This window comes from Scheffersomyces stipitis, chromosome 3 (assembly GCF_000209165.1).
Source record: "Scheffersomyces stipitis CBS 6054 chromosome 3, complete sequence".
In the NCBI taxonomy this organism is placed as follows: domain Eukaryota; kingdom Fungi; phylum Ascomycota; class Pichiomycetes; order Serinales; family Debaryomycetaceae; genus Scheffersomyces; species Scheffersomyces stipitis.
The window spans coordinates 1344429-1360902 of record NC_009043.1 but is presented as its reverse complement, the minus strand read 5'-3'; the positions used below and the strand labels follow the sequence as shown (position 1 = coordinate 1360902).

Genomic DNA, 16474 nt, shown 5'->3' with positions numbered 1-16474 from the left:
AGCTGCTCTCATCCAAGAGATGGCGAAATCCAGCAGCATTTCCGTAACACCTTCACCAATTAGTTTTGTAATGAGGTTATGCCCTTTGTAGAGTAGTACTCACGCTCGCATTCTTGAATTTCCATAATTCTCTAAATGGTAGACACAAAGTGCATTATAATTGAAAAACTGTAGAATGAATAATTGCTCAGAAGGACGAAAGTTGTCTCTCCAGGCGATTAAAACAGACACATGGAGAGTGTGACTATTTTGTTTCAGTGGTTGAGTTTAGGAAAAAGGTATATGTATTTAAGTAAGCTTAAATTAAAATATAACGTTTACTTCTACAACTATGACATATTGTCTTCTTTTTGCAAGAGTATAATTAGACTTGGTAGAGTGGACACGATAGTGTCAACCGGATCATTAAATACATATATGCAGTATTGGTTGCAAACATACAAATACGGAAAATTTTGTGTGGTCTCCTAAACATAGTTGAATATATCTATGTTCAAATAACTTAGTGCAAACGTACAATGGTAGTTGTGAATCGGTAATAAAATGTTAGTAAGCTGGATAATCTCCAACGTCCAAAAGAATGCTCAGAGTATGGAATGAATATCAATGAGAACTTATATTGGCTGTTAAACAAAGGAAGTCTTTCACCAAATCAATCAAAATCAATCTCACAAATTCTCTAAATTGGTCAATGCATAGGGGGTATATGCATGGACTGTCAACTTTTCCGTCAAGGTTTCCGAAATTGTTGTTTTTCAATCCGGTTTTGATAAATATCATAGAATAAATTAAATTAGATAAGGAAACAACATAGGGTGATTTGCTATTGGTAGTTAGAATTTTCTACGGTGTATCTTTTTGAAACTTGATAACCTGAGAATATATGGAAAATTAAAACTTAGTTGGTGTTTCTTGATTTATTTGTTGGGCACGGATTCCTTTATATCCTAAACAATTGGCATTGGTATTCTACAATATTCATGCATTCTAACTTCTATTGTTTTGACTATTCTCATCCGTGTCTGCCTAGAAAAATCTATATAGAAGCTTATATTTCTTATGCCTTCACTCTCTGAATCTGCTCAACTGCATCTACTACCGACTTCTCTAAGTTAATACGATCGAAACCAAGTATACTTCTGGTCTTCTTATCGTTTGGTGCCGCAAAGTTGGAACCATCTTTACTTCCTGGCACTCCAACTGGTAACTTGTCTCCAAGTTCCGGGAAGTTCTTTCTGATAATATCTAATACAAGTTGACCACTGTATCTTTCAGTAACAAGAACAAGTCTCTGACCCTTGGCCTCCTCTTTTTCAAAAGCTAAGACGTGGGCTAAAGCTACATCTCTCACATCTACAAAATTTCCTTCAAGAGTTGGAACTTCGTCCTTGGGGTTCAATTTTAAAATAGAGTTTACCAATTCAGCAGTGACATTTAATGTATCCTTCACTTCTTCATCCTTTGACTGAGGACCAAGGACAAACACTGGATTGACAGTTGAGAGATCGAAGTTAGGTTTGTTCTTTTCGACAAACTCCCAGGCGGCTTTTTCAGCAAATGTTTTTGATCCGAAGTAAGCATGAATGCTATCCTGTTTGGCTTCCTCGTAAGTAATTGGATTCCAAATATCTTCGCTGCCGACAAACTTAGGGTTGAAACGATCTGGGACAGGAATGATGGCAGCCCACGAACTGGTCACCACCACTCTGGTTATCTGAGGGGCATATTCATAAATTGACTTCAACACATACTTGGTTCCGCTGATGGCAGGAATTAGAACATTCTTCTCTAATTCTGTCGAAAAGGGAGTCACGGGAGAAGCTGTATGCAAAAAGATGGTTACATCTGGGTGCTTCTTCAAGGCTTCATCAAAAGCACCATCTCGTTCAAGAACTTCTACAATTTCGTAGGAGAAGGAGGCTCCATACGACTTCTTCAAGATTTCTCCCTTTTCAGAAGATCTGACTGAACCAACAACTTTATAACCTCTAGACAAAAGTAATTTGATGGTCTGTCTTGCGATGAAACCAGTGGCTCCACTAACAAAAACTTTGGTAGACATTCTCAAAATGGTTGCGAAAGGATAGTAAGTAAATTATACCCGACTAAAAGGTTCTCTCTAAATGTTTTAACTCAATGAAACTATTTCAAATTGAATGACAATTGCTATTGAGCTGATGACCACAATAAAAATGAGTGAGGCCACTAGATATTTACACCTATTTATGTATAGAAGGCAAACTCTCAAGATATCCAGATAAGATTCGCATTTATAATCAGCACGGGTATTACGCCAGTGGGACACAAAATTGGCAGATGAGTTTTCCGTCTAAGGACTGTGGATAGTTCTAAGTAATTGTGGATGAAGTGACAACAATAGCTAACTGTGGACGGATTTGCTTCTTCGGTGGTTTATCTTGCTAGTATTCGGCCGTAAACACCTGTTTCACTAGTTGGGCATAATAGCATTTTAAGGTTTTGTGCCATGCAAGAGTTAACTAAAACGTTTCGGGCTGACAAATAGTCAAACTTACAATTGTCAATACTTCAACTTCTTGATACCTAATCGTTCGTTATTCTACAGCTACATATCGATTTTGAATTGTGTTTATTCTGCTTATCAAAGAAAACTTATTATTTTGATAGATACATAGATAAGAACCTATTAAACATTATAAACCCCAGGAAACAAAAATATGATTGAAATGAATGCCAAAAAAGAGGAAAAGTGAACGATAAACAATTTTGAAAACCACAGTTAGACTGTGTCTATAAGTCAAATGGGTGATGCGCTTATTCTTCGTCTTCTTCTTCTTCGTCTTCAGCGACAGAGTAGAATTGCAAGGTGTATTGGTTTTGCTTGACAGCAACGAATCTAATCCAGTCTCTGATTTGGTTCTTCTTCAAGTATCTCTTGGTCAAGTACTTCAAGTACTTACCGGAGAACTTGGTGTTGGAAACAACAACGACCTTGGTACCTTCAGCAGAGACAGAGATTTCGTCACCCAAGTTACCGACAATACCTTCGACCTTGATGTGTTCAATCAAGTACTTAACGTAACCTTCTTGGTCGAAAACACCGTTTTCAACTGGAGCGGAAACGTCAACGACGAACTTCTTAGCAGCCTTGGACTTCTTAGTGGTCTATATTAATGTTAGCCTACCGCACATATTTATCACGATACACACTTAAAGGTGTAGAAGATAAAAAGACAGCATAGCCCTCCCAGAGTATATCTAAAAGGTCTCATTACAAGTATCTTGTTGCTTCTTTTAAAAAAAAAGACCGTCTTGAACAGAATCATAGTGTAGATAATGAATAACGTATTACGAATACACAATTTCAATATCCTATGATGCCATAAGAGGTCCAAAAAACTATAGTTCCTATATCTGGAATACAGCAATCCAAGCGGGTTTGCAGATTCGTTTTATCTCAGTGTGATTTCTTAGACTATGTCATACATACAATTGGAGCCATTTTGATTATATTTGTTGAATGATTGTGAGTAGAGAAAACTGTAGTAAATTGAAAAATTATTCTGCTATATGGTACATGCGAAGAGAAGCGGACTGTGTATGAAATTTGTAGTTTCGCGCACGACTTTTCAAATCTCTTTAAAATCGAGTCTTAGGTCTGGAGCCCTGTAAGTTGTATTTTCACGTGATCAGTTGAATCATCCTTGTGCGATGATTACACTCCCACTTTGACTCAGCCATGACTCAGATGATTCATTTTTGTCGATTGCAACCCGGATTTTGCAATCATTTCCGCATGCAACCCATCCCCTGAGCCCAGCTCCAAATCGACCAATTATTTATTGTTAAAATGTCAGACCTTCTTACATAGATTAGGCTAGCTTCCAGCTTCTTTTCAGCTGCAATTTCGATTCTCTCTCGCTTCCTAGTCGTCATGTTTAAAGTCTCTCAAAGTTTGTTCTCCACTACTGCTAAGAGACTCCAGCCAAAAGTAAGTAGTACTATTCTAGCGAAGTCTTCCACACCAGTAGATTCATCTATTTACTTCAATGTCCAGACTGAGAATTTAGCTACGCCCACCAAGATGAAACCAATCGAATTGGCTCTTTCTACAAAAGTTCCTATCAATAATTGGTCCAAAGAGCAAATCAAAGAGATCTACGATACTCCGTTGATGGAGTTAGTATTTCAGTCACAGTTACAACATAGAAAGCACCATAACCCTGCTGAAGTTCAATTGTGTACTTTGTTGTCTATTAAAACTGGGGGGTGTACCGAAGATTGTAAGTATTGTGCCCAGTCTTCACGTTACGACACTGGAACAAAGGCTGAAAAGCTTATCAAGATAGAAGAAGTCATGGAAAAAGCTCGCATTGCTAAAATGAATGGCTCTACCAGATTTTGCATGGGTGCAGCATGGAGGGACATGGCTGGCCGCAAGTCTGGTTTGAAGAAAATTGGAGAAATGGTCAAAAGAATCAACGATGATCTTGAAATGGAAACATGTGTCACTTTGGGAATGGTAGATGAAAAACAAGCTGAAGAATTGGCTCGCTCTGGATTGACAGCTTATAATCATAATATCGACACTTCAAGAGAACACTATCCAAGTGTGATTTCTACGAGAACATTCGATGACAGATTGCAAACTATCAAGAACGTACAAAAAGCTGGTATCAAGGCTTGTACTGGAGGTATTCTTGGTTTAGGTGAAACACCAGATGATCATATTTCTTTCTTACATACTCTAGCAACCATGGAGTACCATCCAGAATCATTACCTATCAACAGATTGGTGCCCATCAAAGGAACTCCAATGGAAAAGGAGATTTCTGAATTGCCTGGAGATTCTATCAGAAAGTTGAAGTTTGAGCTGATCTTGAAGACGATTGCTACTGCGAGATTAATTATGCCTCATTCGATCATCAGATTGGCAGCTGGCCGTTATACCATGAAAGAACACGAACAGTTCCTTTGCTTTATGAGTGGCTGCAATGCCATTTTCACAGGTGAAAAGATGTTGACAACCATGTGCAATGGATGGGACGAAGACATCGAGATGTTGAAGAAGTGGGGATTGCGACCAATGAAGAGTTTCAGAAAGGAGAAGCTTGACAATGCTGTTATAAATGAAGAGGACAAATCTTCGACTATCTCGTTTCATACATAAATCATAACACATTTGTGTGTACGTCTTTCAATTATAATACATTACTAATAAGTGGTAAATATATATCCAATTCATAAAATTGTATATCTAGTTTTAGAAACTACTCATCAAGTTCGTCAAGTATGTTATTGTTCTGTATGCTCTCGTCTGGAATCGGTGAGCTCTCTTGTTCATTGAGCTTGTGCAACAATGAATTGGATTTATTGATGATTGGTAGAGAAAATGATTCGTCAAAGCTTTGTTCTGCTGAATCAGCCGGCTTCTTTAACTGACTAACTATATTTGGTGATAATCCTGCTCTGGCTACAACAGGATTTTTCTTTGCATCAGGAGTTACAGCCCTAACTGTCTCAAGAGTGTCATTGCCTACATCATCATCTTCGATGACATTGTTCTCTTCTGTTTCTGCTATTGCCCGGTCAGAAAGGAAATTGTTTTCTATCGTCTTGTCTAAAAGTCCATCACCCGTTTCATTGTCGGTATCGTTGGTTCCTTTAAAAGCGGTGTCGTCAGAATCGTTAGTTTCAAAGAGATCTGGTGATACCGATAAGAGTTCATCCAAACCCCCACCAGACCAACCTTTTCTAGCTATACCCTCTGCAATCTCTAGTTGTGCTCTCACCAAGGATCCTGTTTTTATGAGCAAATGATCTTGGTTGAATTTAGATATCATTGAGTTCACTTCGTGGTAGTAGTCGTACTTGAGACGGTCAATTTCGTCAAGTTGTGACGTCAAGTTTAGAAGATTGCTCTTGTACACATTGAGATTTCTTGTCTTTTGTTTCGAAAGCTTTAGGTTTTCCAACTCCTTTTGACGAAGGACTTTCGACTTGGCTTTAATTTCCTGTTGGTAGAACGAGTAGTTCACTTCGTAGTCTGTCTTCAAGTCATTCAATTCCTTTCGCAAAGGTCTTTCAAAACTGGACTCTATCAATCTACTAAGTATTTGCTCATTGCTGCCGATCATATACTGTAAGCCGCTTGCATTTATTAAGCCATCTCTCACTACCTTCGAGTTGTTCACCTTGGGGCAATCGTCTATGCAATCTTCCAAAGCCTGGCCAAAATCGTTGGCTGCGTTGGACACCTGCAATAGCTGTATTCGCAACTTTTCTGCCTTCTGCAACAAATTCGAATACACCTCTACATTATGATGGAAATCTTTGGACGTGACGATATTGGGCAAGTCCAAAACTGAAGGAGAGAACGATGTAAACGTGTTCAACGAAGGTTGTCTCTTCACGTTTCGGTCACTGAATGGCTGTCTGTCTTCCCCCGGGATATCTCTCGATACATCGCTATGTGTCGGCGATTCTTGGGTGGGCGATCTGGTGTTCATAAATGAAAAAAATTCAGAAAGATGCTCTGGAGGTTTCGAATTATTCAGGATGTTGTAATCATTGCTGATTGCAGAGGTCGAACCTGTTGAATTGGAAATGCCAAACCGAGGCGATAACGGTTTCTGTATATCCATAATTGGCACCATGCTGACCTCAGGAAATTGTATACCTTGTTTCGTGGAAGAGTTGGAATCCTTTCTATTGGACATGGCTATGAGTTTCAATATGAGTACATGAGTTCAATCACCTACAGATTGATTATTGAAGTTGGAATAATTAGAATCTAGAATATGGAGATTAGATTCGACAAATCGTTTTGCTTACAAAGATGAAGTTGGATTTCGTTACCACTGTAATCCACTTGATTACGGCGTTCTTGTTCAAGAGACAATCGTATTATTAATAGAATGTTTGTTGTTTGTTACTTCTCCTTGATAAGAGAACAATTCGTGTTTTTCTAGGGTGCACGCAAAGTGAGACTGCGGATCTTCTTCTATCAAGGCACACAACCTTGCAACCATATTCAAGAATATGACCCCCTTGGGAAATCAACGTTTGGTCTTTTGTTGCTTCAATAGGAGATGAAGTGAAAAGAAAATTAATCCACTGAGGACGTTCATTGAATCTTAGTTTGTAATGAAGCCGTATTTTTTTTTTTGAAGTAGATTGAATCCTGCTTTTGACATTCTGATCCTGCAAAAGGATCTCAAATATTTTAGTTCAATCTCTCATCTATCCTAAAGATACAAGACTTGAATAAAAATCTTCTGTTGTATTTCTTAGTTTCGTTAATCTGGGAGTTCATGGTTGAAGTTTTCTTTATCTGCCAAAACTCCTCTCTCTCAATATAGTCTCAAATGATAGCAAAATGTACTCCTATAATAGAAGGTTTAGAACAGATTGAAGCTATCCTCTGCCTATTATTCTTCGATTTACGTTCCAATTTCAGTATATATCAACCAGATTATATCTAAGTGAAGCAGTGCGCACATGTAAGGGGTGACAACCTTTTGGTTTATACTCATGTATTGCTATTAAACTTACTACATAATAAATACATTCTAGCATACCATAAGTCTGGAGGAAACCCAACGTTAAATTAATGACCAGGTGATATGAAAGTACTTGCAAGGTTTAGACATACCTGACTTGCTCAAGGAAATGCCAAGTCGGTTATCTTAGATGAATTGAAACAATCTTTATTCTGACGCTATTTGGTGGGTTTCTAACCATGTTCTATACTGAGTGAAGGGTTGAGAGACATTGGTATGATACCGGAGGTAAATTTTGCATACCTCAGGTAATCAGTGCATACGTATATGGAGGCATGTTCAGTGTTTACCATCTACTTCCCGCTTATATTTGTTGATCTTTCGTTGAGTAAATAGGTAGTTCCAACTCTCTGATTGTAGCTTATCTCAGAACAATGCTAGATTCCAATCAGTCAGGTTGGTAAAAGCTTCGTATGTTCATGTCAATGTAGCCACGCTCACTTTTAAATTGTAGATATTCTGAACACTAATGGAGGGTTAGTGACAATGTCTACTGATGAAACGGTTCCATGGAAATCCCTGAAATAAGCTTTCGAGCATATATAGGTATTGTTCATTCCTAGTTGTTGCTATTTGTTGAATAGCCAAAGAGTTTTTGAACAATGTTTTGAAGTTGGCTCGTTGATGGACCTTTTTTTAGATTATCGCTGGAAAGCTTATTGAAATGTAGTTGGTAGTCGGTCATAATTTTGATGAATTTTGGAAGTTCCCAAAAGTGGGAAGAATCTAGTTATCTGTTTCTCCACTTTTTGAGCCCAATATTTTAGTGTTTTGTAATTTTTTAGAAATTTTTAGGTTTTGTGAGTTTTCTATGTTCTTCGATCTCCGAAATTTGTATATAAAAAGAGAATCTTCTTGTTCTAATAGATTTGTTCAGCTTTTAGTGGAGTTTAAGAAAGTAATTCATTATCATCATTTGCAGCCATTTCCATGTCCTGTACTTTATATGTCACGTGAAGTTTTTGAAATTTTAAAACTTAGTGGGTTTCAAGTCTGATTCCGAACATCCAGGCCGTTGGTCGAATTATCTGGCAGCTAAGCCGGTACTTCAAGATGAGTTGACATTGACGTCTAGAAAAGTAGCTCTGATCACATTGTTCACTGGCACCTCTAGAGCTCTGGACTCGCCTTGCAGGTCCATCAAGTCTTTGAGTGCAACATGATCGTGCGAATTTCTTTTAAAATCCTGTGGTTTTGGCTATTTGAAAGCTTTATTTGGAGCATATTCTCCACTGAGATACCATATAGGTTCTTCCTTTAGAGATTACGGCTATATTATAGATGATTTAGATGAATTCACGGTTTTTTTTGACGAAATGTGATTTTCACGTGATATATATCACGTGATTTTAAACACATCCAGTGAATGTCAACATATTTGTTGTTCAAGAAAAGGTCCCTTGGCCCAGTTGGTTAAGGCGTGGTGCTAATAACGCCAAGATCAGCAGTTCGATCCTGCTAGGGACCATTTCTCCTCCAAATTCTTAGGGCGTGTGGCGTAGTTGGTAGCGCGTTCGCTTAGCATGCGAAAGGTCTCCGGTTCGACTCCGGACTCGTCCATTTTTTTCTGTATTGGAATTAGAAATTTTGCACCCAATTTTTTTTATGATAGCCATAAGTCGGTTAAGAGTAGAGATTTGCACACATGAGACTGCTGTGAAGATTGTCTTGACGACAAATGTATTCTGATTGAATCCTGAGATACTGTGAAAGTAGCAAGATATAGTTGGAACGGAAGAAACTGTACACTTTTTTCTGAGTATTAGGGTGTCCATGAAGTTTGTTCAGACATCTCCTTCCTCGTATCTATCTCTTGAATTCAATACGACAAGCATATAATAGCAATTTTGAGTCTCTGGATAGTCAAGAATTTGAGGTACATATATGCTTCCGAAATCACCGGGGTTTACTATTTCCTGGTGATATACTTCTAATTCCTTCCATTGAGTGTATAGACACATTCTGAATAGGGTTGGTAGATTCCACCCAGCCATTGGTTTCCTACAGATAGGACTCAACTGAATTTCAATTGCATGGACAGTTCTACTGTTGATGTAGTGAGAAAATATTGAATTAGACTGTGGAAATGTGATTCAAAAGTCGTAGTGTAAGAAACTTAGAACATCACGACCCGACAGTATTGTTTCTAGAAGTAAAGTATTATGTATAGTGCTTGATAAACAAGTTCGCTCCAATTTTGGGCAGTAGCGAGTCATAGTGGCTGCACTGTGATTCTTAGTCTGGCTGCGAAATATTATTGGTGGGTAACCAAAAACGTTGACTACATCGGATAAAATAATATGATAGTAGACACCTGCAAACATCATCAATTAGCTTAATCATATACTAGACTATTTAAATTCCTATTCAATAAGTTACCTGAAGATAGAACATATACCATAGTGTCATATGGTTCCCTTACAAATCTCATTCAATGCAGAGCTGTTTTCAAGTATTGCCATGGCTGCTCTGGCCATAGCCTTCTTCTTCGATTTATCTGTAGCTGTAGCAACAACTAGACCTCTTATACTCAAAGAAACAGCGGCTATATCATTATTGGCCCTGGAAACTATGTACTGTGGAACCTCTCCCAATCTTTTACCAATTTCAGCATACAACTTATTTTTAGCATTGTTATCAATAGGTGCGTCAGCTGACGCTACAAGAGGAAACATAATCGTCTTGATAGGAGAAGAAGGAGTCGGAGTCCTCATTGAATAATCAGAATCTTCATCTTCTTCTCTTGATCTCTTCGACTTCGACGATTTGACGGAGTCTTTTCTATCGATTTCCAATCTGATCTTGTAGTACTTTTCTAGCAATTGGCGATTTTTTAAGGCATCCATGGCGGCTCTCAAACCAGCCTCCTTTTGAGAAGGAGCCTTTGCTCTGCCTAGAACGTCATTTCCCATTCTACATTCTACGACAAAATCATGGGAGCCATTTCCTTCCTCTACAACTACATATAGCGGATGAGATGATGCAGTTCCAACGATGGAGTACAATTCGGATTTTGCCTCCTTGTTGACAGATTCTTGAAGGAAATTAACTTTGAAAGCTTCAAGTTTTGGTGCATACAACTTTTCCAACCAGTCCTTGATTTCCCGAAGATCCAATCCTCTTTCTACAGAGAGGGCTCCAATGTATGCTTCAAAGATATCTGCATACACTTTCTGGTCTCCAGTTTTGAGGATCTCCTCGTCAGTTTTTGTTTTTAATCTCTTGTCAAATCCGTATTCGAAGGAAAACTGAGTCAATGTATGGTTATCTATCAACTGCGACCTCATTTTGGTCAACTTTCCTTCTGAGGCACTTGGGAACTTGTCGTAGATGATCAAGGTCACCAAGTTATTTAAGACCGAATCGCCTAGAAATTCGAGTCTCTCGTTGTGGCTGTTGATCAAATCGTTTTGATCCAAATATGTCTTGCCATTGACAACAGACTTGTGAACAAATACTCTCTCATACAACGTTTGGTCCTTGATAAAGGGTAACGGTGGATGCTTGTTATCTATTCCAGTAGTGAAGACTCGCTTTTCTTGAGTGGAACTTGAATCTACCGGCAAATAGGTAGGAGACTCTTCGGAATCGCTGCAATCGTTTAATTGTGCAATTTTGTCAAATTCTTCGTCTGAAATTTTGATATCACCAGCTGTGATTTCATCAAAGATGGGTAACTTTCCAATCTTGTATTTCGACTTCAATCTCGAAGCCACTTTAATGTAGTTATTATTTTTCAAATCGACTTTAGCTCCAGAGTCAAGAGTCGAAGAGTTGAGGAGTTTTTCAATGCTGTCAATATCTGGAGATTCTGTGACTATAAGTCTCACATTCTTCTGAAGTGTCTTGGTTGCATACTCAAGTTTCTGAAGATCCACAAATCCAATAGGGGGCACTGAAGGCGAGTCCAATTTGGGGCGTTTCGGAAGTAAAGACCCCGTGTACCCATACTCCCGTTTGGATTTGGAATTGGAAGCATCTTCTGCTGGGCTATGATTGACTTCATCACTCGCTTTCCCACCGTGATCAGTAACCACGTCCGTACGTTCGGAGTCGACCTGGGTAAGCGAATTTAGAAATCCTTCTAAACTCCCGAATTGTGACATAGAGTTCCAAAGAACAAGGAATAAACGCTACTATTTTCTCTACAAATCTTAAAATTATGGAGATTTTTCAAAGTCGCTATTTTCAGGTCGTGCGCATACACCGGAGAAATTTGCAACTGCAATTGTTAAAGCTTGTGAATGGGCTACCAGGAAGAATCTAAAAGTATGACTTCAAAAGCAGAAGAGATGATTGAATATACATTTAAGTTATTGGAATTGTTGATATGTTTTACTTATCAACTAAAAACTTCGACAACTTCAGACTTTTCGGGCCCTATTTGCGGATAAATCAAACTTCTCATAAATAAGAGATCTCCACATATTCAAAAATAGTTAGAAATGATAACACATAATATTTGAATGCTACGTGCTTGAATATATGCTCCAACTGGTTCATTTACAGCTATCAAAACCTTCATTGCTCTGGCCCTTTGCCTTAATCTCGTCAACGACCATAGTTAAGCTCATGTGATCAGAAGTCGTGTGGCTCGCATTTTCACCAGTCTGAAAAATTTAGATGTCCAGGTAAAAGCTCTAGAACTGCTAGAATCTGCAGAGACCAGAAGAACCAATATGAGCTTGAAGACGAGTATTTTGGGAGGAATAAGAGCAGGCATATATAGAACGGTGCTGCCAAGTCTCGGTAAGAATTTTCGTGGAATTTCGCCAGTTTCTGCCTTCTACAGCACGACAAGTCAACCACAGCAATATGATCTGTTCGAACAGAGAAACACAGAAAAGGCATTGTTCTCCAGAAAGACCTTCTTGATGGACTACTACAAGCATTTAAACGACAGCAATGACATTGTGTTGTTTGTACATCACAATAATGTCGCAAAAGCAGACAACAAGAAGGTCAGATCCGACTTGAAGAAGGCTGGAGCACAATTGAATGTCATTAGAAACAGTATCTACAACGTCTACTTGAAATCAGAACACGAAAGTGATCCAGCAGCTGCTGGAGTTACCAACAAGAACCGTGGCGTGAAACATCCGTTGTCACCGTTGTTGAATGGGCCTACTGCCGTGATCACTATCCCCAAGTGTGAGCCATCCGTAGTCAATGATGTTTTGAAAGTTATAAAGAATGCCCAGGATAAGTTGATCTTGATTGGTGCTAGGGTCGAGTCTTCAGTTTTCGACGTAGTTGAAATCAACAAGTTCAAGGACTTGCCCAACAAAGAACAATTACAGGCCCAATTAGCTGGTTTGCTTACTATCTTGGGAGGTGCTGGCCTCGTCAGAACTTTGGAAACAGCTTCCTCGGTGTTATACTTGACGATGGAGCAACGTCTTAAGGACCTCGATCCAAGCGAAAAGAGCGAAGAAGAGTCTCTGTAGGGCATAAGTCCCCCAAAAGTAATGTGCATATACCTTGAATAGTAACATTCTGTAAATAGACCATAATATAGATGTATCAGTCTATCAAAAAGCGAAATGCTGGTAAAGAAGTGGGTATTAACACGTAATTTCTAATTTTAATTATCATGGTTTGATCTTCATGAAACAGCCACATTATGTTCTCCTTGATTTGTGTTATGAAGAGTCATTATCAGTTTCGTATCTTGTTCCATACTAAAGATTTACGCAACACTGAACTGCACTTTAAAAAAAGTTTTTGCATCTCTGAAAAATCTCAGTCTCATCTTAGCTTACTTCTTCGTAGAGAAAGCCAAATACCACCGCAATGCCAAAACCTCACCAAGTGCAAGTGATCAAGGACAGAGAAACCCAATTAAGGGAACAGCAGGAAGCAGAAAGCAAAAGAAGAACTTACAGAGATGTGAAGGAAGAAACAAGGAAAAAGCACAAAAAAGCTCATTTCGAGGCATCGCCAACTCCAGAAGAGTCTACATCCGACAAAATATCGTTACCAAGAAAGAGATACTACAGACAAAGAGCACATTCCAACCCTTTTTCCGACCACAGATTGGAGTATCCTAGATCTCCAGACGACATGAACTGGGAAAAGTTGTTCCCAGGATTCTACGACGAGGAAACGAAGCAGATGACTTCCTCAGTAGAGATCGCAGATGTAGGCTGCGGTTACGGAGGGTTATTGACGAAATTGGCACCAGAGTTTCCCAATTCGTTGATTTTGGGAATGGAAATCAGAGTGCAAGTCACCCAGTACGTGGAAGACCGTATTATTGCATTGAGAAACAAGCATGAAGATGAAGATGTCAACTTTCAGAATATCGCCGTGTTGCGTGGAAATGCCATGAAGTTCTTGCCCAACTTCTTCCGCAAGGGTCAATTGTCCAAGATGTTCTTTTGCTTCCCTGATCCTCATTTCAAACAGCGTAAGCACAAGGCCAGAATCATCACAAACACCTTGTTATCGGAATATGCATATGTGTTGAAGGAAGGAGGAGTGGTGTATACCATTACTGACGTTGAAGACTTGCACAACTGGATGGTTAAGCATTTAGAAGAACATCCACTTTTTGAAAGATTGAGCAAAGAATGGGAAGAACAGGATACCTGTGTTTCTATCATGTTCAATTCCACCGAAGAAGGTCAGAAAGTCACAAGAAACAAGGGTTCAAAATGGATAGCATGCTACAGACGATTGCCTAATCCAGAGGAATGTGTGTAGAATGTTTCTATAGTCAATGTAAAATAGCTACAATATTAAATTAGTACAACTAAAATAAATATAATAAGATAAGTCCAAGTGCTATAAAAAGGGATCAATATCAATTTCAATATAACAAACATCGATGAATTGAAGTACATAGCAATACATGAACCTAGTTACCGAACAGGAGTACAAAACAAGGGACCAATTTCGCTATGAGTTGCAAATGTCAACTACATATGCCAGACTAGCATACTCAGCCTTGTATGACAAGAGCTTAAAAGTCAGCAAACAACTTAGAAGTTGAATTCTGACTTGGCTTCTTGGGCTGAATCCACGAATTCTTCTACTTGACTCTTGCCTTCAGACAAAGTGCTTGGGACATCTGGGAATTTGGAGGCACCAGAAGTGGTAGCGGACGAGATTTCGTCAGCAGCAGTTCCAAACGAAGCATCTCTGTTTTCGCCAACAGTGGAACCAGCAGTTCTGGTAGGGAATTTGGACTTGATGAAGTTACCAACTGGACCGGTCTTGTTGACAAGAGTCTCGATATGTGGAGCAGCAGCCTTATGGGCAGCCTTAGTGTATTCAGCCGACTTGTCCTTGGCTAACTTGGAGTATTGGGCTACAAGGGCGTCAATTTCCTTCTTGTTCTTTTGGTAGATTACTGGGACAGTGAAAACAATGACAACAGCAGTGGCAAGCAAGGTGAACAAAGAGAACCAGGAAGTAAGCTTATACAAAATGTAAGAAAGACCAGCAGCCTTCAAGGTGGTTTCCACGTCGTGGGAGTAAACAATCTTTTGGAATTCTTCTTCGATCTTCAAGTTTAACTCGGCGAGTTGGGGTAAGACGGAGTCATTGACCTTCTTAGCATACGACTTGACAGCTGGCTTGTACTTGGTGACGAAGCCTTGGCCTGTGACCAACTTACCGGCGTATTCGGCAGCAGCAGAGACTATTAATGTTAGTAAGAGAGCATAGAATAGAAATTTGTTCATATTTCAAGCCTTCAGCCATTGTAAATTATTCATTATCGCACTATTATGGATGATCAACGACTCGCTAACCACAGCAACAATTGTGGAGATGCTCAATGATTGTCGTATAATCGGTTGAAAATCTTAGTCCAACACATAAATGAAATTTGATGTATTTTGTGTAGACTTTTCAGAGGTTGAAAAGTGTGGATCAAGATGCGATAGTGCGACTACAAAAAAAGGATGGAATGGCCACCAATGGGAATGGCAGAATGGACAATTGCAACTAAAGCAAGTAGGCGACGAAATGAACACTTCAGGATGGATCTGAAGTTCTAAATATATCAAAAAATACGTACCCAATAAGGCAATGTAGGCAAAGTGGAAGACGTGGTTAATCAAGTTGACGTATTTGAATACGAACAAAGAGGCAACAATACCTCCAAAAACTTTACCAGTGAAGATAGGATCCTTCCAGGTCAACAAGGAGCAGGTAGCACATTCGTTGGCAACAGGTGTAGTAGTAGACATTGTTGTAGGAAAAATTTGATGTGTTGCAATTAAGAAGCGGAGGGCGAATCCAGGGGGGGGAAAGATAGTGAAGATTTAGATTATTTCACGGGTGGGAGTTAACTATGTCAGAAACCTAGGACTGTCAGTAGTTAAGGGTTGGGGATGGGATGTTTAGTTGAGTGATTCAAACAAGCGGCAGATTCTGTTTCGGCTAGAGGTCGAGACAGGCGTCGGAGTCGATAGGGATGTATCAATGGGTCTGGTTTCAACTCGGTTCAAGATGAATTGATAAGGAAAAAAGACTCCCTGATAATTGAAGGAGGCAGCGGTTCCTAGATATGTATAAAATTTTTCTTTCCTGTGTCGAACGCGAATAAGTGTGAGAATCGTTTCCCCATTTTGCGAGAAACCCTCGTCACTTTGATTTTGTCACAAGACTGATTTATCGACTGAGTCAAGTGGACCGCATTGTAGCGTGGTTTTCTCTTTGCCATCCTCCATGGTTGCGATCTTTGGGGCGGGAGCCATCTACAGGATCTTACTCGCAGTTGTAGAGTGCAACGCGTTTCTATAGCTTTCTCAATGCTTCTCGCTCTTTCCATGTCTTGCCACATACCTCAACTCTGTAGATCTGCCAACGACAGGTGTTCGTTTTTTTGTGGAGCCTCATCAATGGACCCACATTTGGGTGTTTCAATTTTGTTAAAACTTCTAAAGATGAAACGTACTCATCAGCCATTGTTGGCATCAACA

The 16474-nt window shown here is 39.3% G+C and overlaps 8 protein-coding genes across 8 annotated transcripts; 3 read left to right on the top strand and 5 right to left on the bottom strand. All coding sequences in view use genetic code 12, as the record gives it.

The window, feature by feature from the left end:
* Positions 1 to 1057: 1057 nt before the first annotated feature.
* Positions 1058 to 2062, bottom strand: GRP3.2 (protein induced by osmotic stress; the record flags this gene model as incomplete). The annotated part of the gene is made up of 1 exon (XM_001383516.1): positions 1058 to 2062. One exon carries the CDS (start codon positions 2060 to 2062, stop codon positions 1058 to 1060), a length of 1005 nt encoding a protein of 334 aa, XP_001383553.1.
* Positions 2063 to 2599: 537 nt separating this feature from the next.
* Positions 2600 to 3492, bottom strand: PICST_71370 (60S ribosomal protein L22). Its single transcript, XM_001383515.1, has 2 exons — positions 3470 to 3492; positions 2600 to 3144 (listed from the first exon to the last, which is right to left on the bottom strand). Exons 1-2 carry the CDS (start codon positions 3479 to 3481, stop codon positions 2794 to 2796), a joined length of 363 nt encoding a protein of 120 aa, XP_001383552.1. The 5' UTR covers positions 3482 to 3492; the 3' UTR covers positions 2600 to 2793.
* A 571-nt stretch (positions 3493 to 4063) lies between these two features.
* BIO2 (Biotin synthase) lies at positions 4064 to 5149 on the top strand (the record flags this gene model as incomplete). The annotated part of the gene is made up of 1 exon (XM_001383849.1): positions 4064 to 5149. One exon carries the CDS (start codon positions 4064 to 4066, stop codon positions 5147 to 5149), a length of 1086 nt encoding a protein of 361 aa, XP_001383886.2.
* A 100-nt stretch (positions 5150 to 5249) lies between these two features.
* Positions 5250 to 6698, bottom strand: PICST_30954 (predicted protein; the record flags this gene model as incomplete). Its single annotated transcript, XM_001383514.1, has 1 exon — positions 5250 to 6698. The coding sequence occupies one exon, from the start codon at positions 6696 to 6698 to the stop codon at positions 5250 to 5252; it is 1449 nt and encodes a 482-aa protein (XP_001383551.2).
* A 3248-nt stretch (positions 6699 to 9946) lies between these two features.
* On the bottom strand, positions 9947 to 11647 carry PICST_30953 (predicted protein; the record flags this gene model as incomplete). The annotated part of the gene is made up of 1 exon (XM_001383513.1): positions 9947 to 11647. One exon carries the CDS (start codon positions 11645 to 11647, stop codon positions 9947 to 9949), a length of 1701 nt encoding a protein of 566 aa, XP_001383550.1.
* A 573-nt stretch (positions 11648 to 12220) lies between these two features.
* PICST_30952 (mitochondrial 54S ribosomal protein YmL11) lies at positions 12221 to 12988 on the top strand (the record flags this gene model as incomplete). Its single annotated transcript, XM_001383848.1, has 1 exon — positions 12221 to 12988. One exon carries the CDS (start codon positions 12221 to 12223, stop codon positions 12986 to 12988), a length of 768 nt encoding a protein of 255 aa, XP_001383885.2.
* A 346-nt stretch (positions 12989 to 13334) lies between these two features.
* Positions 13335 to 14246, top strand: TRM8 (tRNA (guanine-N(7)-)-methyltransferase (tRNA(m7G46)-methyltransferase); the record flags this gene model as incomplete). Its single annotated transcript, XM_001383847.1, has 1 exon — positions 13335 to 14246. The coding sequence occupies one exon, from the start codon at positions 13335 to 13337 to the stop codon at positions 14244 to 14246; it is 912 nt and encodes a 303-aa protein (XP_001383884.1).
* Positions 14247 to 14524: 278 nt separating this feature from the next.
* PICST_44010 (predicted protein) lies at positions 14525 to 15739 on the bottom strand (the record flags this gene model as incomplete). Its single annotated transcript, XM_001383512.1, has 2 exons — positions 14525 to 15186; positions 15568 to 15739. The coding sequence occupies 2 exons, from the start codon at positions 15737 to 15739 to the stop codon at positions 14525 to 14527; spliced, it is 834 nt and encodes a 277-aa protein (XP_001383549.1).
* Between the last annotated feature and the right edge of the window lie 735 nt (positions 15740 to 16474).